This window comes from Bos indicus x Bos taurus, chromosome 10, assembly GCF_003369695.1.
Source record: "Bos indicus x Bos taurus breed Angus x Brahman F1 hybrid chromosome 10, Bos_hybrid_MaternalHap_v2.0, whole genome shotgun sequence".
Lineage (NCBI taxonomy): Eukaryota > Metazoa > Chordata > Mammalia > Artiodactyla > Bovidae > Bos > Bos indicus x Bos taurus.
Genome location: NC_040085.1, coordinates 12,819,279 through 12,843,207, shown reverse-complemented (window position 1 = coordinate 12,843,207; position 23,929 = coordinate 12,819,279). Strand labels below are relative to the sequence as shown.

Sequence of the window (23,929 nt, the reverse complement as noted above, 5' to 3'; positions counted from 1 at the left end):
GAACCCACCTGTCAGTACGGGAGCTGTCGGACACTCTGGTTCTGTCCCTGGGTTGGGAAGATCCCCTGGAGGAAGGGCTGGCAACCCACTCCAGTATTCTTGCCTGGAGAACTGAATAGACAGAGGAGTCTGGTGGGCTATGGTCCATAGGATCACAAAGAGTCGGACACGACTAAAGCAACTCAGCATGCACATGCGTGCAGGGAACTAGATTCTGAATGCGACAACTAAGAGTCTGTATGCTGCAACTAAAGATCCCACATGCAGCTAAAACCTGGTGCAGCCAAATAAACAAATAATAAAGAAAAAAATCCCCTCCTCAACCAGCCACAGGGCTCCACAAGTGAAGGGGTACCTGGTGGACTCTATCGGGCTGAGGGCACCTGAGATCAGGACAGTGAAGCGCTATACTACTAGGGTTATTTCTGGGAAGGAAAAGAAATAATAACTAACATGTATTGATAGCGACAGTGTTCCTAGCACTTGACATGTTCAAAGTCATTTAATCCTCTATGAAGAAGGTATTGTTATGGCATTCACATTTTATAGATGAGGAAATTGAGTCATGGAGAACAAGTGACTTGCCCAAGGTCGGGTAGTTACTGATGGGAAGATCAGGGCTTTGAGCCTAGGTAGTCAGGCTCCAGAACTCATTCACTTAGCCACTGCACTGTTACCTGAGCCAGGCTGGTGGCAGACAGGGGACAAAGGTTCTAGAGCAGATGATGACTGGGTACACCTGGCCCCTCTGACCCTGTCATCCTCAGGCTTCCAATATGGCCTGACTTCCTCTGATACTGCCAGGATTGGCTTGGTTCACCCTCCTCAGCTTAACAAAGTGAAAATTAATATTTAATTATTCTCCTAAATGAAAATCAATGGCCTTGTTGGCTAGCCCCAGCATTGGCCGAGCCATCCATCTTTCCTCTGGGCCTGCCAGGGGCAGCAGCAGCTTTAGTCACCTGGCCTTGGGCCCACCAGCATGGAGGGGGAAGGTGCCCAGCTCCCTGTAGGCTCAGGGTCCTGGGCACACTGCCACCTGCTGGAGAAGCACAGATAAGACTTCAATCTGGACTCCTACTGGAGACACACTGTCACTGTGGGGTTAAGAAAAGCTGGGTCAAATTCAAAGAGAAAGCCTGAACCCCTAGGAGAAATTTCATGGTGTCTGCCCAGCTGGTACCTCCCCCACCCTTCTCTACCAGCTCCGTGCTAATTTCTATCACCTATTAAAGCTTGGCTCCCAAATCAGGACTCCCTCCAGACCTCAGTGGTTGTCCCAGCTTCTGCAGCCTCTTCCCCAGGAAGCTGGAGTGGCTTCTTTCAGCCTCACTTCAGGCTCCGGAATCCACCTGGAGAAAGTGAGGCCCGACCTTGGCCCTGCCTTCCAGGATTCAGAAGGTGCCCCCTCCCTCGCTTGTCTCTCCTCATGCTCATGATCTCCTTTTCCCTGGGCATCCACCCCTTCAAACACTGAGTACACTTGCTTTTGCAGGTGTGTCCTGCGTGAAAGAGCTTGAGTGAAAAAGGCAAACGGGGGCTGCAGTCTAGCCATGCTCTGTTGACCCAGCCATGCTCATGATCATAGGACTGTGTCAGCCCCATTCTGCCTAATTTGTCCACAGTATCTAATTTGCCTGTCTGTATCTCACACAGATGCACTGAATGTGCTAGCACCTGCTCATTGCGTGAGCTGGCACCTTTGCCTTCAAGGAGCTTCCAGCCCAGAAATAACCCACTGCACCTCAGTGGGGTTTACCTCTGGGCACATAAAAGAGGCATCAGGAGTGGAGAGGGTGGAGATGCTATCTGAGCTGAATCATGATCATCATGTTTGAGGGCCTAGAAACCTAAAAGACAAAGGCTACTTCTGGAATCTTGGGAACATTGTGAGAACTGGCAGGGAAGGTGTCCAGTGGAGATGGCTAAGGCTCCAGCTGAATGGAGAGGATCACATGTACAGGACAACAGGGGACGCAGGACTAACAGGTTTGGGCTCCCAGTCTTAGGATCTCGGGCTTTATTGGAGGCTTACAATGGGGAGCTGTGGGTGCATTTGGCGCAGGGAAGAGAGAGGGACCGGTATTAAAAGATCACTCTGGATATGGAGTGAGGCTGGCATGGAGAGGAAGCACTGTGGGAGGCAGGTGACCCTCTGGACACAGTTACTTGAGTGCAGGTGAATATGACACTGGCGTGGAGCTGGGATTGAGGCAGGGATGGAGAGGAGAGGATGGATTTGTCATCTGTACAGACCCTAGAACGAATGGGACTCGGGAGTGGACTGAATTAGAGGAAGGGGGTGAGGCAGAACAAAGTGCTGACCGTGGTGGTTTCCTTTTTATCTGCTCAGCTCTCTCTTGCACCCATGACACCTCTCTTAGACCCACCAGGAGCCCCGTCTTTGGGGAGGTTACAATAAACAGTCTTCCCACAGTGAGGGGAAGGGGCTGAGGGTATCATGAGTGCCAAGTGGAGGGAATAGTTAGCATCGGACAGAAGAGTCTGAAGAAGGAGATGCAGAGTCCAAAGGCAGGAACTGTAAGCAAGCTAAGCAGGGAGGAGTAAGGTGTGGCCTTCCTTGCTGCTCACAGAGGCAGAAGGATCAGGACCCAGCGTGTGTCTGTGCTGCTGCTGACCTTCTCCATTCCATGGCCTGGAGTGGGTTGTTCTCTCCTTTTTCTGACATACTCTCCCTTGACTTCCCCTCCAGAGCTAGGTCCTGAAGCAGACGTAGGCCTGGACTTGGGAAACTCAGGGGAACAAGTGTTCAGCCAAGGGCAAGAGCTCCCCTGAGGTCCCATGACAAGTGCTTGACCAAGGAGGCAATGCCTTCTTTCTTCAAAGGGGAATCGTGGGTACTTCACCCCACTCCCACATCCCTCCCCTGGCTGTGGAAGGAATGAAGCAGGTAGGGTTGCCCAGGTAACTCATGTGGGCATCTCTCTTTCTCCTCCAGTCACAGACAACATACCCAAATACTGGATGCCCTCCCCAACCACTTCCCAGTGGAGACTGAAGGTCAGAGCCTAGGGGAGCATTCCTTTTCCCAACTCAGTCATCACCATCTTGGGCTCCTGCCCTGCACCTCCTACCTGCCAAACTACCAACTTCCCCAACACCTAAGCCAGAAACCTGTCAGTCAGAATTTCCTCCTCTCCCTCATTCCCCATATTCAATACAACTTTAGTCCAGTTCATTCTTCCTCAATATCTCTTGAATCTGTCCATTTCCTTCTGCCCTGATCCAGGTCACCCTCAACCCTTACCTGTATCACTGATCTTCCTGCCTCTAATTTTTCCCTTTCCAATCCTTACTCTGCATAATGACAGTTCATGGGATCCTTCATAAGACAGATTCTTCCCCTACTTCCCTAGATCTCTGCTGCCTTTGAAATACAACAAACTTCCTCATCATAGTTTTCACAACCTGCCCTGATCTGGCTTCTGACTTTTCAATTTCATATCCTTCCATTTAAAACACAAACACAAACAAAAAACGTATAACATCTGGTGCATCTACTAAGATCTAGCTTTTGTCACTTTCACCACACCCCTTCAAAGTAGGATCATGAATCCCCTTTTACTAATGTGGCTACTGAGGCTCAGAGACCTTTTAGTAAACTGTACTGATGAAGCCAGGATCTAAATCCACATCTATCTGACTGGGAGAAATTTGTACTACCCTAGCCCCCTAGTGGCTCAGCTGGTAAAGAATACTCCTGCGATGCAGGAGACCTGGGTTCAATCCCTGGGTTAGGAAGATCCCCTGAAGAAGGGAAAGGCTACCCACTCCAGTATTCTGGCCTGGAGAATTCCATGGACTATATAGTCCATGGGGTCGCAAAGAGTCAGACACAACTGAGCGACTTTCATCATCATCATCATCATCATCAGAGCACTCACTGGCTATGGGTGCCTTGCTTCACGCATCAAGCTTGCTTTGGTCATCTATTTTACATATAGTAATATTCTCTCAATTCATCTTCCCACCAGGGAAGCCCAAGAATACTCCAGTATTCTGGCCTGGAGAATTCCATGGACTGTATAGTCCATGGGGTCACAAACAGTTGGACACGACTGAGCAACTTTCCCTCACTAGCCCCCTCAATGTCAGGCGCCTACCTGAAAACCCTTACTCTTTCAGACTTTCGTCTCCCTGTCCATACCCCAGCCATCTGGAATGTTCAGCCTCCAGCCCTGCCCCTCCCACGATGGCCCAGTGACCCCAGTGCTGCAAGACCCAGCTCAAACTCTGCCTGCTCCACAAAGCCATCCCTGAGCCAGCCTCTCCAGCTGGAGTCAGCCTCTCCCACAGCACTTCACCTTGCACTCCTCCCCTGGTCCTGGCCCCTCTGTTCCTCATTTGTGTTCATGCCTTCAGAACAGAGTTGAGCAACTTGAGGGAAAATCATGGACTTCAATGTCAGACAGACCAGGGGGCAAATCCCAGCTCAAGCACCATGTCATCTCAGACAAGTGATTTAGCCTCCCCCAAAGGCAATGGCACCCTACTCCAGTACTCTTGCTTGGAAAATCCCATGGATGGAGGAGCCTGGAAGGCTGTAGTCCATGGGGTCGCTGAGGGTCAGACACGACTGAGTGACTTCACTTTCACTTTTCACTTTTATGCATTGGAGAAGGAAATGGCAACCCACTCCAGTGTTCTTGCCTGGAGAATCCCAGGGACGGGGGAGCCTGGTGGGCTGCCATCTATGGGGTTGCACAGAGTCGAACACGACTGAAGCGACTTAGCGCAGCAGCAGCAGCAGCAGCAGCCTCAACTTTCTCATCTGTACTATGGGAACAACAACATTCTCTTGTAGAGTGTTTGGAAGGAATTTAGAGACAGTGTATATACAGTGCCCCAGGAAGGGCCTGGCACATAGTGGGCTCTTGGGAAATGGTGACATTATTTTACCCTTTAAGGACAGGGTCCCAGGGTCATTGCTGTCTCTCCTGAAGGGCCCAGCTCAGGGCTCTTCAGAGTTCTGGGAATACTGACAACATGGCTGAGTGGTGGAAAGTCTAGGTGCCCACCCTCTGAGACCTGGACTCTGCCAGGTCCACGTGGGATGTTTATGTACCACCTAATGCCCACTCTCCATCAAAGAGTGGTGCAGTGGGGGCTGGGGGAAGGGACATCCTCCAGAGCCCCAATGAGCTCCATCTCCCCAGAAACCCAGCCGGGGAGGCAGCTGCCATGGAAACTGCTGTCACATGTGCTCATCACTCTAGGCTCCAGAGAGAAATTCTTAGAATCTATTTAAGAACTAATAAAATAATGATGGTCTTGCTCACCATCACTGGCCCCCACCCCAGGCTTCTCCCCTGCTGCCACACTCCCCCCTCCCTTTCCTATGCTCCCTTCCTGACCCCTATCCCCTCAATTCCTTCTCATCTCCACCAGTATTTCTTTCCTTGCCCCTTTGCAGGTCCGTTTTACTCTCTTATCATTTCTGTCTTCCTGTGTCTCTTCATCTCTCCCTGTGTCTCTGCTCTCCATGGCTCTGTCTCTTGGTCTCTCCTCCACAGTCACAGGTGGCCATGTCCAGGGAGGGGTCCTGTCCTCCCGGTCCCTGGTCCAGGCCAGTCCAGACCTGTCCAGCTCACCCTGATCTGCTTGGATTGATCTGTCATCCCCTCTAGACTGAAGCCTGTGTCCTGTCGGTGTCTCGGCCCCCATCCACAACCTGGTCCTCTGCAGGTGCTCCACCACCAGTGGGCGGGTGTGTCAGAGCGCATAAGAACCTGAGTCCTGGGAGGGAGGGGGATTGTGCTGGTTCAGGCTTGGCCTGTTTTCCTTTCCTTTTTTTTTTTAAAGCCCTCCCCACTCCCCCTCCTCCAAATTTGATCCAAAGGAAATTGCTCAACTGTGACTGCCAGGGCGTTACCATGGTTACTGGGTAGCACTTGTGGCTATGGTAACAGGAAGCTGCCCGTTGTCTCGGCAACAAGCACACTGGTAGAGGATGGAGTGGCCCCTGATTGGTGCAGAAGCATTGCATTTCCTGAGGGGAGGGGGTCAGATCATCACCTTCTCAGGCCAGATGGGCATCAGTACCCCTTCCTCCACGAACAGGAAGGCTGCGGTTCATTCCTCCCAGCACTCAGCTGTCTGCCCCCCAACAATAATTCCTCACGTCCTACGCACCCAGCTCCTGGCAGTTTACAAAGACCTTTTGCGTCCCCATTATCTCATGTGATCCCCACAACACCCATGAGAGGAAGGTGAGATGGGGATTCAATCATGAATTCTCTCAGGGTGGTTGGGGGATGGGAGTGGGTGGGGTGTATATCGAAATCACCTGGGAGCGTTTACCAATGAATGATACAGTTCCCCCAACTTGAGAGTCTGATATGGTTCCCGGGTGATTCATATCTACCCCTGATCAGGGAACCCCTGAATTAGAAGGTGAAATCGGTTGGTGGGGGAAGGGAGGGAGGAAGGAGCCAAGCTGCTTTCCAGGTTTACAGCTTGGATGACTGGAAGGATCAGGTCTGGGCAAAGAGATGAGCTCTGGTTTGGGTGTGTTCAGTGGAAGGTACCAGTGGACTTTCTAGTCGGGGTGTCCAGCAAGCAGCTGGCCACAAGGGGCTCAAGCTCAGGCAGGAGGTCCAGGCTGGAGACGCAGAGCTCTGAGTCAGCCCTGTGGGGACAGGAGCAGAGGCTGTGGGTGTGGATGAGACTCTTCAGGGTGAAAGGGAAGAGTGGGGTGAGTGGGGCCGAGGATAGTACCCTGGAGAACTCCAGCATCCTCAGGGTAGAGGGTGCCCAGCGAGAGGACTGGGAGGGTGAGTGTAGACTATAGTGACGTAGAAACTTGGGGGAGGTTTTTCTCGTTTGACAAGTTGAATCCAAGCGAGGATGGCTTACTCTAAGTCATACAACCACTAAACGGCAGAGTTGGGGGTAGACAACACTAAATCTTGATTCCCAGATTGTTTAAATGACACATAGAAATTATATTCTCAGTCTTAGACACAAAACACAAATCTGCAGTATCAGTTCTACCCTGCTACCCAATTCCTCTCACCCAGAGGAAGTCCAGGAGCCAGAGGGGCAGGCCTCACATGGTCTGTGCACAGAGCCCAAGGCAGGAGAATCTCTTTAGCCTCCACATTCCCTCCTTTACTTGCCCTGAGCTTCGTATGGCCTAATCCTCAGGCTTTAGCACCTTCTAAAGTCCTGCATTTAAGGGAGGAATCTTGGAGAAAATCTATAATTCCTGTGTGAGAGTGGTGGGGTATAGAGTGGTGGAGTGAGGGCTTAGATCCTGAGAAGTCCAGGGATGGAGAAGGCGGGGCCCCAGGACCAGGCGGTCGTGCTGATGGGGTGTGTTGGTCCGATGTCTTTCAGATGAATCGTCCTATCCAAGTGAAGCCGGCTGCCAGTGAGGGCCGAGGAGGTAACTTGCCTGCCTGACAAATCTCAGGGTATTATCCATGGCGGGGATGGTGGGCCCACTCCTGAAGTCAGGATTACCCATGTTTTATTACTAGAGCCCCCCTCCGCCTGCCTTGGATAAGGGGAACAAGTAGGGAGGGACCAGATTGCTCAGCCCCAGAAACAACTCAGCCATCCCAGATCAGACTGAGGAGGGATGGGGTCCCAGCATCCCCAGACCCAGAAGACTGAGGAGATAGAGGCTACACGTAGAGGAAGGGAGTTCTTGTCACCTGGCCCCTGGAGAAAGTTCGTTCCTGTTTTAACAGGTGGAACTTCCAGATTTGTTTGAAGAACCAGGCTAGAGTTATTCTCCTTTTCCAGATTCTTCTGATTACAGAAAATCCAGTCCATTCTAGGTTGGAGCCACTCATATTCCTTCGTTGCCTTAGGAAAAAGATGACGCTGGTCAGACAGATTTTGCAGGCCATATTAAGAAATTTGACTCTATGTTGAGGACCATGGAAAGTCTTCAAAAGTGCTTTTTTTTTTTTTAGCTGCACTGTTTCATAGTGCAGGAAAAAACTAAAGCTCCTTAAGAACAGAGGGTTTGAGAGCCTGTGCTTTTTGACAACCAGCCACGTTATGGCCAGCTTCTAAGCTGGAAAAGCAAGACTAGCTTCTGGTGTCAGTTCTTGGTGTCTTTCTTGCCCTTGGGTGTTAAATCATTCCAAAATATCTGCCTGTAACCCTCCCTGACATCTGCTGACTCTCTCTGATCTCTGATTCTGGTCTCTGATTTCCTGATCTCTGATTCTCTGCTTCTGGTCAAGATACTACCATCCCACTTTGTCTTGAGAAGCTACTTCCAAGCTTCCTGCCTCCCTCTTCATACACACATCCTCCTTTTCCATCTCATTCTTTCCAGACTGGTTTTTGAGAAGTTCCAGGCTGCACACCAAACCTCTGGTTCACTTGTCCCAAGAATTTCTGCTTCTTGGGAACCTGTTAGGCATCACGGCCAGTGTTGGCCATCTTCTCAGCCCTGCTCACAAACACTAGACAGTCCCACAGCTGAGAGGCCGCCTGAGAGTATCTGAGTAAGCTAAGAAGCAGACAGGTTGGACTGTAGTTTGTTCAACCATCCAACCAATATCTTTTGAGTAACTTACTCCACATTAGGAATGCAAGGCAAAGCTGCCTCCTGGCCTCATGAAGCTCTATTGTTTATAAGGGGATATAAACAGTAAAGGAAGCTATTATTCAGTGTGATCAGTGCTTTTCAAGTCCCGGGGGTTGTGGGGAAACAAACATGGGGCACCTAACTTAGTCTAGGAGGTCGAGGTGGGCTCCCAGAGGTAACACTATTTAAGCTGAGACCTCCAGGATGAACAAGAAGGAGCCAAATAGAAAAAGGAGGCGCAAGGGAGCAAGTACGTCAGGTAGAGGGAAGCACACGTGCAGGGCTCAGAAGAACACGATGCGACTTGGAGTCTGGTTCAGGAACTGAATCCAGGACACTGGGGACATATTTGTTGCTTGGAGTCTAACACATCTTACCAGGATGAGGGCCACTGCCCAAAGGAGACCTCCACACCAATAATGCTTCTGCTTAGCCTGGTCCAGATGTCTTGGTCATCTGGGCCCCTAGCAGTGGCATCAGTGTGACTTTTATAATTTTCCTCCTTCTTTTTGTACAAGTTTTTCAGGTGTAATATCACTGACAAATTCTGGCATTTCACCTCTACACGTGTTCAGATTCTGAGCAGCTCAAGAGAGCAGGAAAAGAAAATCTAGCTGAAAAGACATCTGCCTGGCAGTAGGATTCATAATTTTAAAAAGAAAAATAGCGAAAGTTTTAGTGACTCAATCATGTCCAACTCTTTGTGACCCCATGAACTGTAGCCCTTCAGGCTCCTCTGTCCATGGGGATTCTCCAGGCAAGAATACTGGCATGGGTAGCCATTCCCTTCTCCGGGGGATCATCCCCACTCAGGGGTCAAACTCAGGTCTCCTGCATTGCAGAAGGATTCTTTACCATCTGAGCCACCAGGGAAGCCCTTTAGTGGTCATGTATAACATAGATATTTCTTGACAAGTGATGGTTTTTAAGGAGCATATATTCCAAAGGCATCTATGGATAATCCTTCTTATAGTTTTGGATGACCAGATCTTTCAATTCCTTCCTGCTCCCACTCAAAGTCACCAAATGTTCCCTGATACACATTTGGGAGAGAGGAGGCATATGTACTAAGTCTTGCAACAGTTGGGTCTTTATAAATATTTTACTTTTCCAGTAAAATTGGAAAAGACCCTGACTCATTGGAAAAGACCCTGATGCTGGGAAAAACTGAAGGCAGGAGGAGAAGGGGATGACAGAGGATGAGATGGTTGGATGGATGTGAGTTTGAGCAAGCTTCGGGAGCTAGTGATGGACAGGGAAGCCTGGCGTGCAGCAGTCCATGGGGTTGCAAAGAGTGGGACACGATTAAGCAACTGAACTGAAACTGAAGTATTTTACTACTAACTGATCTGTTAGATACTAATCAAAATGTGCTCCTTCTCTTCAATGCTATTGTGTATCTCTTCAGAAGCTCTCTGCTGAATTTTAACACAAATTAATGCTTTAGAAATGCAATTTTTTAAATGGTATTGAATTTGAATTTTGAAACGTAACATTTGGCACCAATGTAGGACAGCTTGTCCCATTTAAATCTTATCTTTGTGATCCCAATTCTATAAACCTTCAGAGTTAATGATCATACCTGCCCTGATATAGGTAAGCCTGTGACCTTGCATATTTTTAAATTATTCCTGCAATTAAATCCTTTGTATACAGATGATTAATGACTTTTATATCTGACAAAAATACTGGTATCAATGCAGACATAATCTAAGGGGTATCAAGGCAAATATAATCTTTCAAAACTTTGTCATTTTTTTCTGGAAGAGATTATTAGCTTTTTCTTCCCATAAAATGGGGATCACTAACTCAAATGCTACAGGAGCCAGGTAAGTAACCCTAAATGGTTGAGACTGTCATGATTTAATTAAAAATTTCCCCTTTAATATATTAAATGTTGGCAGCTAATTCCATTTTTAAAAGTGCACCAGCACTGTGACAGCCTAACCAAACCTATCAAGCTTGCTTCTTTGGCCCAGAGACTTCCATTTCCCCTCTGCCATACAGGAGTATTCTACTGTGTACACATGCATGTGCTTTTTGACAAAAATAGTTATTTCACATTCTATCGCTTGAATTTTGATGCCAATGCAACAGAGTAGTATTACTATTATTTTTAATCAATAGACATGAGGATTGTGGTTGAAATAACCTATATTTTACTTTATTTTTTATAACTTCTATTGTAGGTCTGTTTTATTTTCACTTCCAGCCAATTTTGTAGAAATCAGATTGTTAGCATAGCAGGGGAAAGCCTGAATAGAAGTAGAATTGTTTTCATTGAAAAAAAGGTTTAAAGCAAATTTATAAAAACATTTTTCATAATAGCTTGGAAAGATGCAGAGATAGTCTTCTGCAGTCTTCTATAGTCTATATATCTTCTATAGTCTTTTTTCCACTGTAACATTACCTACAACATCATTGTTCTTGAAACTACCCATTTGTTCTGAGACTAAACAGCTCCTTATGAATCTGAATGATCATAAGACTCTCTGTATAACCATGCTCTACAGGTCACAGACCCGTCTCATGAACTTAATTCTGGGGTCCTCTTCTTCCATGGCCATCTCTGGTAGCATTGGTGACCCTTGGAGTGCATCCAAGTCTTCATGGACTACATTACGGCAGCATTTAAAAAAAACATGTTTGGCTGCACCCCACAATATGTGGGACCTTACTTCCCTGACCAGGGGTTGAACCCACATCCCCCTTCATTGGAAGGCACAGTCTTTTTTTCAAAAAGTATTTATTTATTTATTTTTGGTTGTGTTGCGTCTTCATTGCTTTTCTATAGTTGCAGCAAGTAAGGGCCACTCTCTAGTGCACAGGGTGCTCATTTCGGTAGCTTCTCTTGTTGTGGAGCACAGGCTCTAGAGGGCGCAGGCTCAGTAGCTGAGGGCTTAGTTGCTCTGCAGCATGTGGCAATCTTCCCCGACCGGGGATGAAACCTGTGTCTCCTGCACTGGCAGGCAGATTCTTTACCACTGAGCCACCAGGGATATCCCACAGCAGCCTTTGGATGTGTGCCAGCCCTATGTATATGTTTATACAAATATACATAGTTTACTGTATGCCAGTTCCCATAAATTCTGCAGCCAAGTTCCACACTATTCATTTACTCCAGAAGAGAAAAATGCATCTCCAGAGGCCGAGATCTTCTCTCTTAAGGGAACCTGAAGGCCCAGGCTTTCTTACTTGCCTCCGGGGTCTCTTGAATCAAGATGAAGAAACAGTGGAGTCTCCGTTCTTTCTTGGTCTAAGTCCCTATTTTTCAGGCCTCCTCCTTCACTGTATTTTTTTTAAGCGGGGGTAAAACAGACATAACATAATCTTTATTCTTTTTACCACTGTTAAGAATATAGTTCAGTACTGTTAGCAACATTCACATTGCTGTGCAAAATCCAGAACTTTTTCGTCGTATAAAACTCAGACTCTGTTCCCATTAAACATCAAGTTCCATTTCTCCCTCCCTCTAGCCCCTGGCAACCACCATTCTACTTTCTGTTTCTATGAATTTTACTAATCTAGATACCTCACATAAGTGAAATCATACAGTATATATCTTTATGTGACTGGCTTATATCACCTAGAGTCTTCAATTCTCATCCATGTTGCAGCATGTATCAGAATCTCTTTCCTTTAAAAAACTGAGTAATATTTTATTGTGTGTAAACACCACATTTTGCTCATCCATTCATTGGTTGATAGACATTTGGGTTGCTTCTACTTTTTGACCATTGTGGATAATGCTACAGTGAACATGAGTGTATAAATACCTCTTTGAGACTCTGCTTTCAATTTTTTGGATATATACCCAGAACTGGTACTACTAGGTAATACGGTAATTCTATTTTTAATTTTTTGAGGAACTGCCACATTGTTTTCCACTATGGCTGTACCATTTTACATTAGTGCACATATGTAAACAATAGTCCACAAGGGTCCCAATTTCTCCACATCCCTTTTTTTTCTTTTTTTAAATAACAGTTATCCTAACAGTTTAAATAAAGCAACAGTTATGAGTTGCTATCTCATTGTGGTTTTGATTTGCACTTTCTCAACTATTAGTGGTGTTGGGCATCTTTTCATATACTTGCTAGCCATTGTATATCTTCTTTGAAGAAATGTCTATTCAGATCCTTTGCTCATTTTTTTTAAATTGAATTGTTTTGTTATCATTGAATCATAGGAACTCTTTGTATATTCTGGATCTTAAACTCTTATCAGATATACAGTTTGCAAATATTTTCTCCCATTCTATAGGTTGCCTCTTCACTCTGTGTCTTTTGATGCAGAGTAGTTTTAAAATTTGACATAGTCCAAAATTTCTATTCTTGCTTTTGTTGCCTGTGCTTTTGATGTCATATTCAAGAAATCAATGCCAAATGCAAGGTCATGAAGGTTCCCCCCTGTTTCTTCCAGGAACTTTATCATTTTAGCCTTTATGTCTTTGATTCATTTTCATTTAATTTTTGTATATAGTGCAAGATAAGGGTCCAACTTTGTTCCTTTATATGTAGATGTCCAGTTTTCTCAGCACCATTTGTTGAAAAGACTGGAACTCTAGTCAAAAATAATTTGACCATGTATGTTAGGGCTTATTTCTGGCCTCTCTGTTCCTCTCCATTGGTCTAAATGTCTCTCTTTATGCCCGTACCATACTTTGATTACTGTAGTTTTGTAATGAGTTTTGAAATCAGGTATTCTGAGACCTCCAACATTCTTTTTCTCCCCAAGATTATTTGGCTATTCATGGTATTTTGAGATTCCATATAAATTTTAGGATCGATTTTTCTATTTCTTAAAAAAATGCCATAGGAATTTTGATAGGGATTGCATTAAATCTGCAGATTGCTTTGGGTAATACTTACATCTAACAATATTAAGTCTTTCAATTCTCGAACAAAAGATGTCCTCCAATTTCCTTCAGTTTGTGCCTTCCCAGTTTCCTTCAGCAGTGTTTTATAGTTTTCAGGGTACAAGTTCTTTGGCATCTTTGTTTAAATTTATTCCTAAGTATTTTATTTGTTTTGATGCTAAGTGGAATAGTTTTCTTAATTTTGTTTTCAGCTTGTTCATTGCTAGTGTATAGAAGCACAACTGACTTTGTAAAATTTTATTTATTTCTGGCTGTCTTTGGGCTATTCCCTAGTTGCAGTGAACGGGGGCTACTCTCTAGTCGTGGTGTGTGGATTTCTCGTTGCAGTGGCTTCGCTTGCTGCAGAGCACAGGCTCTAGGGTGTGTGGGCTTCAGTAATTTCGGCATGCGGGCTCAGTAGTTGGGGCTCCTGGGTTCTACAGGACAGGCTCAGTAGTTGTGGAGCAGTTGGGGCGCATGGGCTTAGTTGCTCCGTGGCATGTGGGATCTTCCCGGACCAGGGATTGAACTTGTGTTTCCTGCACTGGCATGCGTACTCTTCACCACTGAGCCACCAGGGAAGCCCTGATTGTTTTGTTGATTTTTGTATAGTGGAACTTTGCTGAATTTCTTTCTTAGTTCTCATAGTTTTCTTTTGGAATTAACGTCCTCCCTGATACTCATTAGATCTGATCAGAAGACTTTGTTTCCCCTGGATATTTCCTTCACTCATTTCATAGTCTTCCTTGGCTAGGTCATTATGCTGCAGTCATTACTAAGAACATCAGGGCATCAAAGGCTGCTGTCAGCAGGATCTCCCGAGTTGGTAGTTGGATGGAAAGTTGGACTGGTAATTTTAGGATGCGTTTGGTGGTTGGTACCCGAATGTTGAAACTCTGTGCCTGCGCTGTTTGTACAATCATGCTATCTCTCTGACATGGAAGTGAGTGGCTGGCTGTGATGAGCCTAGAAGCCAGAAACTTGGGCACCTCAAGAATTCCTTTGGGCCAACTTGAGGCAGAGCCTTCTTTCTAGCGCAGTGTCTTGAGACCCTTCCTGAAGAAGACAGAGGGACTGACTCTAACCTGGGCTTTCAACCCCATGATTTGTTACATTAGAATCCCTGTTTGACCAGCTGCTCAAGGTAGCTTTATGGAGATGAACCTCTAGGGTCCAAACAACTTGGTTTGGTTCAAAAAAGCATTGATAGAAAAGCAAGAAGCACATATTGGTTGCACCATGAAAAGGCAGTTATACTATTCAATTGTGTCTCTTTCCAACTATGTCTCAACTCCGCACTGATGCTATCTTCTAATTCCATCCACTCTAGGAAAGTTAGGCCTCCCTGTTCAATATTTCCATCTTTCTACAGACCTCCCCACCACTCATGTAATGCTTTTACTCAGACATTTCTGACCTACCTCTTACAGAATCCTCTTTTTTACCAAACTGCCATAGTTCAACCTAGAGGGTACTGAATTTTCTGGGCTAAGTCCTGTCATCATTGTCTCTCCGGGAGCATGCCTCAGCCCTCAAAATCTTCAGGGATGTGCATTTGGCGGCTACTCTCAGAGGGCCAGCCTGTAATTCTCTTTGACCATATCTCTTAAGAAACTTATCCCACCATTTCTGGATCATCTGATGCTAACGTGCACTGTGACCCTGATCATCCTCCTGTCAACACTATCAAGGTTCCTATAAAGGGGCAAAGAGAACACTAGGATTTAAGGTGATACCTGTGCAGTGTGCAGCGTAGAGACCAGCCCATGGCCCAAACTCATTTCAATTTCAAATTCTTTACAACCCAGTAGCTCAGAACCATAGGGTCAGTGCCCTGTCATGGAAATGGAAATTTTTAATTTGGGAGACTCTCATTGGAAAAGAAGGATCAGAGAATTTCATGGTCTTTGACATGAGCTGTAACTGACCACCATCATCAGAAAAGAGCAACAGGAGAAAGAGCAGATGAAGGATTGGACCACTGTCCACACAAACCTCTTCTATGTCCTGGGGGCACCTTCTCAGCCATGACATCTTTCTTCCTACCTAGGGCAACCTGGATGCTGTTTCTTGTGGCATGACAGCTTACCTGGGTGCTATCATCATCTTGCAGATGCTACCCAATGTCACAACTGCACTGCAAGTTAGGACATTATGAAGCCCTGGGACTCTGAAGACCCCAGATCTTCTCCAGCCCCTCCTGGGCCTCTTGTAGATGCATGGGCATACTTTGGTTTCATAGTTCAGAACAATATCAATCTCAGAGGGTTTGATTCCTTGACCAAATAGGGCCTGTCTTCCAATGTCAAGGCAAAACTACCATCAGATTAGTCAACAGAATCATGAAAGACCATTCCTGTCTTCTCAGGTTCCTGAACAGAATGATCTCATATCCCTCTTCATACACCATGTGGAACTGTATGTTCTGTCTTTTAGGTCAGTGGTTTACAAAGGACTTTCCATGGAGCCCTTTCTAGGGAGAACCAAGGGAAGATGAAGCAAGAGAAACTCCAGCCATCTTCCCTCTTTTCTGGCTTTACTTCAAACAGTTCTACTTTTCTCTTATATTTTGAGCTTCATCCTGATCTTTTTGTTAGAATGATGGATTTCATAGCTTTTTTAAAAGGTTAGGAAACCAGTGATCCATTCCAAGGGCACTCTTCTGTGGCTAACACACCCGGGAGTGAAGTACACCCACTGGTTTGTGTTCTTACCACAGAAGGTTGGTACCTCCACTAGAATTCTGGCCACAAGTACATTATCTATCCCTTCCCCATCAGGATTTCTGGGCAGTTACCCTCTGGACAGAGGGAAGGGTTCTGCTGAAACATATAAACCACATATAATTCTTCTGTCCCAAATAAACCGCAGCCCATGCCTTTCATAAAGACACAGCATTGACAGGCAGATGACAGACACCATGGTATTCAGGGCCGCCTAGGCTGAACCCCACACCATCCAGGTGAATATGGACACACACATAATCTCCTTGTCAGAGATTCCCTCCACTGCTAATTTTGATCAATCTGTTCTTCCTTTTCACTGTCACCCACGCTTCAGCCTACGACCTTCATCAGCCTTGTTTCCTCTGCACTCAGGATCCAAGGATCCCAACAGCCTAGCCAAGCTGGCCAAAGAGAAAAGGAGTTTGGGATGGATTTTCTTGGGCTCCAGGATCTCAAAGGTGGAGCCTGAAGCCATATTCCCACCCAGTCCTTCTCTTTCAACTTGTATCACCCTGATGAAGCCCCCTCTCAAATTCAGACTTACCCTGGTGCAGAAATGAGAGGGGCTTTGACAGCAGGACCTGTGAGCTGGACTCCTGGATAGTGCTCTTGCCGGATGTGCATCTAAGTCCTGCCAGCTCCAGTTCTGCAGCTTTTTTCAAGGGCACAGACCCAGCGTGCAGCCCCTTTCCGGGCATCTCTACCACTCCCATAGGAAGCGGGGACACAGAGGAGGATTCTTAGGTGGCTACTGGGTCTGCAGGCAGAAATTGTTCTCCCATAGCACGAACACCTGGGGAAAACAGGGGAAGTCAGGGAGGAGGCAGCAGGGCTCAGGGAGGGCCTCGTGGGCTCAGTGAGAAGTAAGGGAGGTAAGGAAAGGGGTCACGGGTTCAGCAAGTGTAGTCAGGAAAATGCCAATGTTGGAGGATTAGGAACCCAAGCTCCCCTTCCTGTTTAGGCCTTTGGGAAGGGCACCCAGGTTGAGTTTGGAGCTGGCGGTGGGGGTTCATCATTCCAGTGCTCAAGAGTCTGGGGATGCATCAGTACAATGAGACAACTGTTTCTGTGCTGTTTGTTTTGTTTTGTTTTTTGATCCAGAATTTTCTTTGATTCCAGTCATTGCCAGCAGGCTTCTCCTTAGGGTGTACTTATCTCCTCCAGACCCAGTATGGATACTAGGACCCCTCTAGGACTTCCTCCCTTAATAGGGCTGAAATGGTCCAAAACAGCATTTCCCAAACTCTAAGAACATAAAGGGCAAGCATAAAATGGTGCATGTAGGGCTTTATCCAACCAAAAAATATGGACTGACTAACTTCCCACAAGAGCAGCCATGAGTCGGAGTTTTTCCAGGACTCGGGTTTTCCTGATGGAAATCCTGAGTGCCTTTCCTCCAGATCCATCTGAAGGTCATCCTTCCCCTCAAAAAAACCCAACCTTGTGGGCCCAATGAGTTAAGGCCTTCTCATTTCCTCCTCTTCTTCCCAGAGCTAGACCGTGGTTAGCTCCCTTCCTAGGCTCCTCTGTTCCTCTGCAGAGTCCAAGAGGACTTAGGGTTCCCAGGTGACTCCTGGATTTGTCCCCAGAGGACCGAAAGCTGTTTGTGGGTATGCTGGGCAAGCAACAGGGTGAGGAGGACGTCAGACGCCTATTCCAGCCCTTCGGCCACATCGAGGAGTGCACCGTCTTACGGAGCCCTGATGGCACTAGTAAAGGTGACTTGAGCTGACCCCTGGATTTCCTGATGACCCCTGCCTCACTCTGGACCACAGGACCCTTTGGCCTCTGTGACCTGAGCCACCTCTATCCTGCCCCAGGCTGTGCCTTTGTGAAGTTCGGGAGTCAAGGGGAAGCTCAGGCAGCCATCCAGAGTCTGCACGGCAGCCGGACAATGGCGGTGAGGGCGGGCGCCGGGGCCAAGGCGAGGCCAGTGGGGTGGGGGCTGGCTGCTTCTCCCCACAAACCCGGGGAAAGGCCCTGAGGATAAGCAAGGCACTGGGCCCAGAGCTGGAGCTGGAGGTTAGACCGGTCCTTGCAGCCTCCTCTGTCTTACCCAGGGCGCCTCGTCCAGCCTCGTGGTCAAGCTGGCAGATACGGACCGCGAGCGCGCACTGCGGCGGATGCAGCAAATGGCAGGCCAGCTGGGCGCCTTCCACCCCGCGCCGCTGCCGCTCGGGGCCTGCGGAGCCTATACCACCGCGGTAGGTGCCTGGTCCTGGAGTACACGTGGCGCAGCGAGTGAGCCAGGCTGGGGCTAGGGAGCCCGAGCAGCTGCCCGCCACTGGTCCTCTACACTTGCCCTTCTTCCCTCCCAAAGATCCTGCAGCACCAGGCGGCCCTGCTGGCGGCGGCGCAGGGCCCCGGCCTCGGCCCAGTGGCGGCAGTGGCTGCACAGATGCAGCACGTGGCGGCCTTCAGCCTGGTAGCAGCGCCTCTCTTGCCCGCGGCAGGTACTGCGCGCAGGGGGCGGGGCGGGGCGGGGCTGGGGCCAGGGCGGAGCGAGCGTGGGGCGGTGACCTGACTTTCCCACCTCCTCGCCACCTGCAGCCAACTCCCCGCCCGGCGGTGGCCCGGGCACGCTTCCGGGTCTCCCGGCGCCCATCGGCGTCAATGGATTCGGCCCCCTGACTCCCCAGACCAACGGGCAACCAGGCTCGGACAGTCTCTACAATAACGGGCTCTCTCCTTACCCAGGTGGGCCCCTCACTCCGCCCAAATCTCCCCCCAAACGGAATGGGGAGTGGGGGCTGGGGGATGGTGATGGCAAGGCCTGGCCTCCCTAAGAAGAGACTCCTCCTTCCCTGCTGCCTTTCATCGCCTCCCTCCACACTCCCTGAATTCTCACCTAGCCCTGCCCGTCAGCCCACCTTCATTTAGGGCCGTGTGCCCCTCTCTCCCCAGCCCAGAGTCCCGGCGTGGCTGACCCCCTGCAGCAGGCCTACGCTGGGATGCACCACTACGCAGGTTTCACTTGGCGCTACGCGGCCTGGGAGGTTTGAAGGGCCCCAGAAAGTAACAGGGGGATTTGTGGGGGGCGGGGGGAGGGGAGGTTAGGCTCTGTTCTGAGGAGTCGACCCTCCATTCCCTCACCCTTGGACCCAGAACGACCTTTATAGGGGTGGACTGGCTGAATTGGTCAAAAGTGGCCAGGCAGGTGGGGTTCTGCTTGGGGGATGGCTCCTGGGGGTCACTGCCCGCTCCCACCTCTGTCTCCAGCAGCCTATCCGTCGGCCTATGCCCCAGTGAGCACAACTTTTCCCCAGCAGCCTTCAGCCTTGCCCCAGCAGCAAAGAGAAGGTGAGGGACAGGGGTCTGGAGATCAAGGCCTGGTGGGGCTGGACTTAGGACTCCTCCCCTGAACCAGCCTGCCGCTGTTCCTCCAGGCCCCGAAGGCTGTAACCTCTTCATCTATCACCTGCCTCAGGAGTTTGGTGATGCAGAACTCATCCAGACATTCCTGCCCTTTGGAGCCGTTGTCTCTGCCAAAGTCTTTGTGGATCGTGCCACAAACCAGAGCAAGTGTTTTGGTGAGTTGAGCCCCATCCGTGGACCTCTCCCTCTCCTAATTGTGAGGCTCCCTACAAACCCTAAGTTTGCGCCTCCGGAAGTCAATGATTCCTAGAAACTGAGTGTATAGCACTCAGCAGGGTCCTAGACCAGGAACAAGTCTATATCAGCTTCACCTGGGACGGTCAGGTGTCTGGTAGATCTTCAGCCAGGTTAGGCTTCAGAATCTGGCCAGGACAAGTGGATGGGGGGGTCTGGAGTCAGAGATTCCCTCCAACTGCAACTGCAATTCAGAGGATCAGAATGGGAGCTGTGAAGGGAGAGAGCTTTTTCCATGCCAAGAAAAAAAACAGAGAAACACCCGCCACCCAACACACGCACTCAGAATTACCTCCTGTCCTTCCAAGAATCACAGGAAACTCAGGCCACTTGTCCATGTCTGTATGAACCTGTGTCCGTGTGTGTGTGCACACATGCAGATGCTGAAAGGTGGAGGAGTGTATGTTGATGGAATTGGCCTAAGAGGGGTGAGAAGAGGCTGGGCAGAGTTCCCAGCTAATCTCTCTGCACATACCCTCCAGGGTTTGTTAGCTTTGACAATCCAACCAGTGCCCAGACAGCTATTCAGGCCATGAATGGCTTTCAGATTGGCATGAAGAGGCTCAAGGTTCAGCTGAAGAGGCCCAAGGATGCTAACCGGCCTTACTGATCTGCTCTTACTGACCAACCACGAAAGGTGAGTCCTTCGTAGACCCCAGGCAGATGAGTCCTGAGTGATAGAGGCACTCTCAGCTTTGCTATTCCTTTTGGGATGTTGAGGACACCCACCTCTGAAAAAATCTGGGTGAGAAGAACCAGGAGTTAGGAGGAATCCTCAGTTTGGGGCTGTTTTTTTCCTTCCATCTATGAACTGAGATAAATTTGACATCATTCCTGTCCCACAGCCTGGGAGAGATGATTATAGTAAGATCCAACCAGCTTGTTCCATGCCAGAGATAGTCATGGGGACCTGTGTAGGGAGGGCAGAGGAGTGGAGAATGAGACTAGAAAAGTAGGTTTGTGTCAGCTCGTGAAGGGTCTTAAAGACCATGAGTTTGGAATTTATCCTGAAGATGGTAGAGAATCACTGAAGAGTTTAAGCAAAGAAAGGACAGGATGTCAGGGCTGGGATGATGGCAGTGAACACGGAGATGAAGCAAATACCCTGAAGATTTACGGGGCCTGGTGGTGATGGGGGGGAAGATGACAAGCTCTCTTAGACTTCTGGCAAGGCCAGCTGCCTGTGACTTTTAGAGATTTGCTGTCTCAGAAGGTTCACAAGACCCTCCTTCAATTGAACTGTCCTCCAGGGAGCCCTCAGGAGGGGGTGCTGGCCCATGGTGATCTGCCCAGAACCCAGAGTCTGGCTCCAGGGGGAAGCCTGAGGTCCAGCCACTCACCTGAGATGTCACGGATGGGGCAAGTTGCTCTTTCTGTCTTGTTCTCCAGAGTGACATTTTTCTTTATCTCCTTTCTCTCTCCTTATCAATTAATACCCAACACTGGAAACTGAAGAGTGAGAAGAAAGGAAAAGAGAAGCACAGAAATGCTTGAGCAGCCCTTCCTGAAGGAGCAGCCGCAGATGGAGGTGGACCCTAGGCCAACGCCTGGGCTCAGGCCGCTTTAAGGATTGTTTTCACCAAGTGGGTTGTTCTGTGCCTGTGATGCAGAGCTCAGGCTGGCAAGGCAGCTGGGGCTGGCTGAGGAGTGACTGTCTAGGGAGGGGAACCAGCAGATGGCCTAGGGGGTGCCAAGGGCTTCTCCAAAGGGAAGCCCAGATCTACTTCTTTCAAAATCATATCATTCCTTAGAGTTTAGGGACCAAAGGACTATTGCTTTTTTAAGAATATATATATATATATATATATATATAAATTAAAACAAAGAAAAAAACAAAAAAAAAATCACAAGAGAAACAAAAGAAACAGTATAGAGTCTAATAAAAGCTGCCTTTAAATATCCCTAGGAGACAGGGTGAAGAAGACCCTTGAAGGCCCCAGCCTAGGCAGAGGAAGGCTGTGGAAAGGTTATTCTGTGTCTCATTTCCTCTTAACCTCCCAACCCCACCCCAACACCTTTTAAAATAATTAAGGACTTGAGGTCTGTGTTCCTAAGCATGTAACAAGAGAGTTATGGAAGGCAGTGAGCCCACAGCCCCCAGACTCAGAGAGCATCCCTGAACAAGCCTTGATGAGGAGCTCTGGCCTGCCCTGGTCCTTGCCACCCTGAAAGGCCTCTTAAGCCAGCAGGAGTGGGAACCTGCCTTTCCTTCTTGACAGCCTTTCCCGTAGAACCTCTGCTTCCCCAGTTAGGATGAAAGGGAGTTTGGACCACCCCAGTCTTTCTCTTCCCTGTCCAGACAGACAGAGGCCCTGCCTTTGGCTGAGCTGAGACACCTCCTGTTTCCCCTCACCTTGAGCCAGCCCCTGTGTCCCCTTGCTCCAGACCACCTTCTGTCTCTAAGTCTACCCACCTGTAAAGTAGATTCAGGATATATATAGAGGGCTGTGACAACAGACTTGGAAGATTCGCTACTGTATATACTGCCATTGAGAGAAGGGGATAATTTTCAATATTGTAGAAGCTTCAGAATTTAGAGGTCCCTCTTTACCCAGGACCTGGGAGGGAAGTAGATGTTTTGCCAAAATACTTCTTCATTCCTTTAAAAACTACATCTTTCCTATGCAAGAGTGTCTCACATGTGCTTATCCGAGGTGCTTCTAGATGGTGAGCAGTGTTCAGCTTAGAAGTGGTGTGTGCTCTGTCCGTCTGTCTTTGTCTGTCTGTGTATCCAGTGGGTGCCATATAAAGCTGATCGATGGTGGTGCTTCCTGCCTGCTTCTGTGAGATGGGCAAAAGTTTTGGCTTAGAACACCACGACTCACCTTGCCTTGGTCAGCCTTTCCTGGGCCCACAGGGCCTTGCACATACTGTTCCTAGGAGGGTAATCTTTGCTCCACCCCACAAACCTGGATCAGACTAGTCTGGGGCCCCAGCTGTGTGGTGGGCACTCTGGTCCCCAGCTGTTACTGAGGCTGGAGGCCTCTAATCTGATGTCACATCAGACAATGAAGGACATGGCGGGGGGAGAGTTCCTCCTTCATAAGAGTTTCTAAGAAAACTTGTTCCCACCTGTTCCTTTGTCTTTGACTCGTTTTTGGAGGGAATGGGATGAAAACTAACGTTACCAGGTAAGATGCCATATATACCAACAAATAATTTCCAGCTGAAAAAGGAGCTAGTGTCAGGGGCATCTGTACACCAGCACAATGCTAACACACAAAGCACCCTGGACACAAATGGGAATATGTAACATCTGCACATACAAACAGCTATTCACATGGAGACATGGAGGCCCCTCACTGCTAGGTGCTAAGCACTGCGCTAGGAGCCGGAGCACAGGTATGGTCTAAGCCAGTGCTCCCCAACCTGTTCTGGCACCAGGGACTGGTTTCACGGAAGATAATTTTCTCACAGATGGAGGAGGGATGGTTTCGGGATGATCCAAGAGCATTACATTTATTGTGTACTTTGTTTCTGTTATTATTACATCAACTTCACCTCAGATCATCAGGCATTAGATCCCGGAGGTTGGAGAACTCTGCTTTAGTTAAAAACTTGCTGATCCCTCTAAGCTCATGGAAGACTTACATAATGTCTAATGAGTTTAAACAACTATGGTGTTTGTTTCTCTGTTGTGTGTGCATGTGTAAGTCCAAATACTTTCAGTTGCAAGTGTCAGAAGCCCAACTCAAACAAGCCAACAGGACACTAGTTGGCTTACAAAATTGATAAATCAAAGGATGTACCTGCCTTTAGGTACGGCTGGATCTAGGCTGGATCTGGATTTAGGGGTTAAAATGATGATGTCTTCATCTCTTGACTCTGCTTCCTTCTATTTGGTGGCCTCACCAGTTCTAGCTCTACAGACCTTGGGAGAACTTTGGCCAGAATGGACATGTGCCCACATCTAGGGTGGAAGAGTAAGCCACCATAATTGGCAACTTCACCAGGACCGTGTGGAAGAGTGAAATGGCTCTTCAGAAGAAGAGAAGATGGGCGGGTTAGCAAGGTGCACCCACAATATTCCAAAATCCACCTATATACTCTTCTTGACAAACATACAATCTCAAAAATATGCCTCCCTAACGATGTAACATTCTTCGGCCTAACAAAAAGCTGCACTCACCCACTTCTCAATAGGAGGCAAAACCAAACCATGCCCAG

General features: G+C 48.2%; 1 protein-coding gene across 8 annotated transcripts in view; it reads left to right on the top strand.

Moving 5' to 3' along the window:
- The window catches only part of CELF6 (CUGBP Elav-like family member 6), a 29,997-nt gene extending 7,157 nt beyond the window's left edge, over positions 1-22,840 (top strand). For 2 of the 8 annotated variants that reach the window (XM_027553140.1, XM_027553145.1), the window contains 11 exons: positions 7,360-7,408; positions 17,743-17,871; positions 17,974-18,053; positions 18,214-18,357; positions 18,474-18,606; positions 18,704-18,850; positions 19,058-19,120; positions 19,373-19,453; positions 19,540-19,683; positions 20,245-20,399; positions 21,218-22,840. In XM_027553140.1, the coding sequence (XP_027408941.1) occupies positions 7,360-7,408; positions 17,743-17,871; positions 17,974-18,053; positions 18,214-18,357; positions 18,474-18,606; positions 18,704-18,850; positions 19,058-19,120; positions 19,373-19,453; positions 19,540-19,683; positions 20,245-20,372 (1,098 nt within the window). In that variant the 3' untranslated portion in view covers positions 20,373-20,399; positions 21,218-22,840. Of the gene's footprint in view, positions 1-6,054; positions 6,231-7,359; positions 7,409-17,742; positions 17,872-17,928; positions 18,054-18,213; positions 18,358-18,473; positions 18,607-18,703; positions 18,851-19,057; positions 19,121-19,372; positions 19,454-19,539; positions 19,684-20,244; positions 20,400-21,217 lie in introns of those variants that run through there. The other 6 variants (XM_027553144.1, XR_003513010.1, XR_003513009.1 and 3 more) reach the window with 6 other exon arrangements.
- The last annotated feature ends 1,089 nt before the right edge of the window (positions 22,841-23,929 follow it).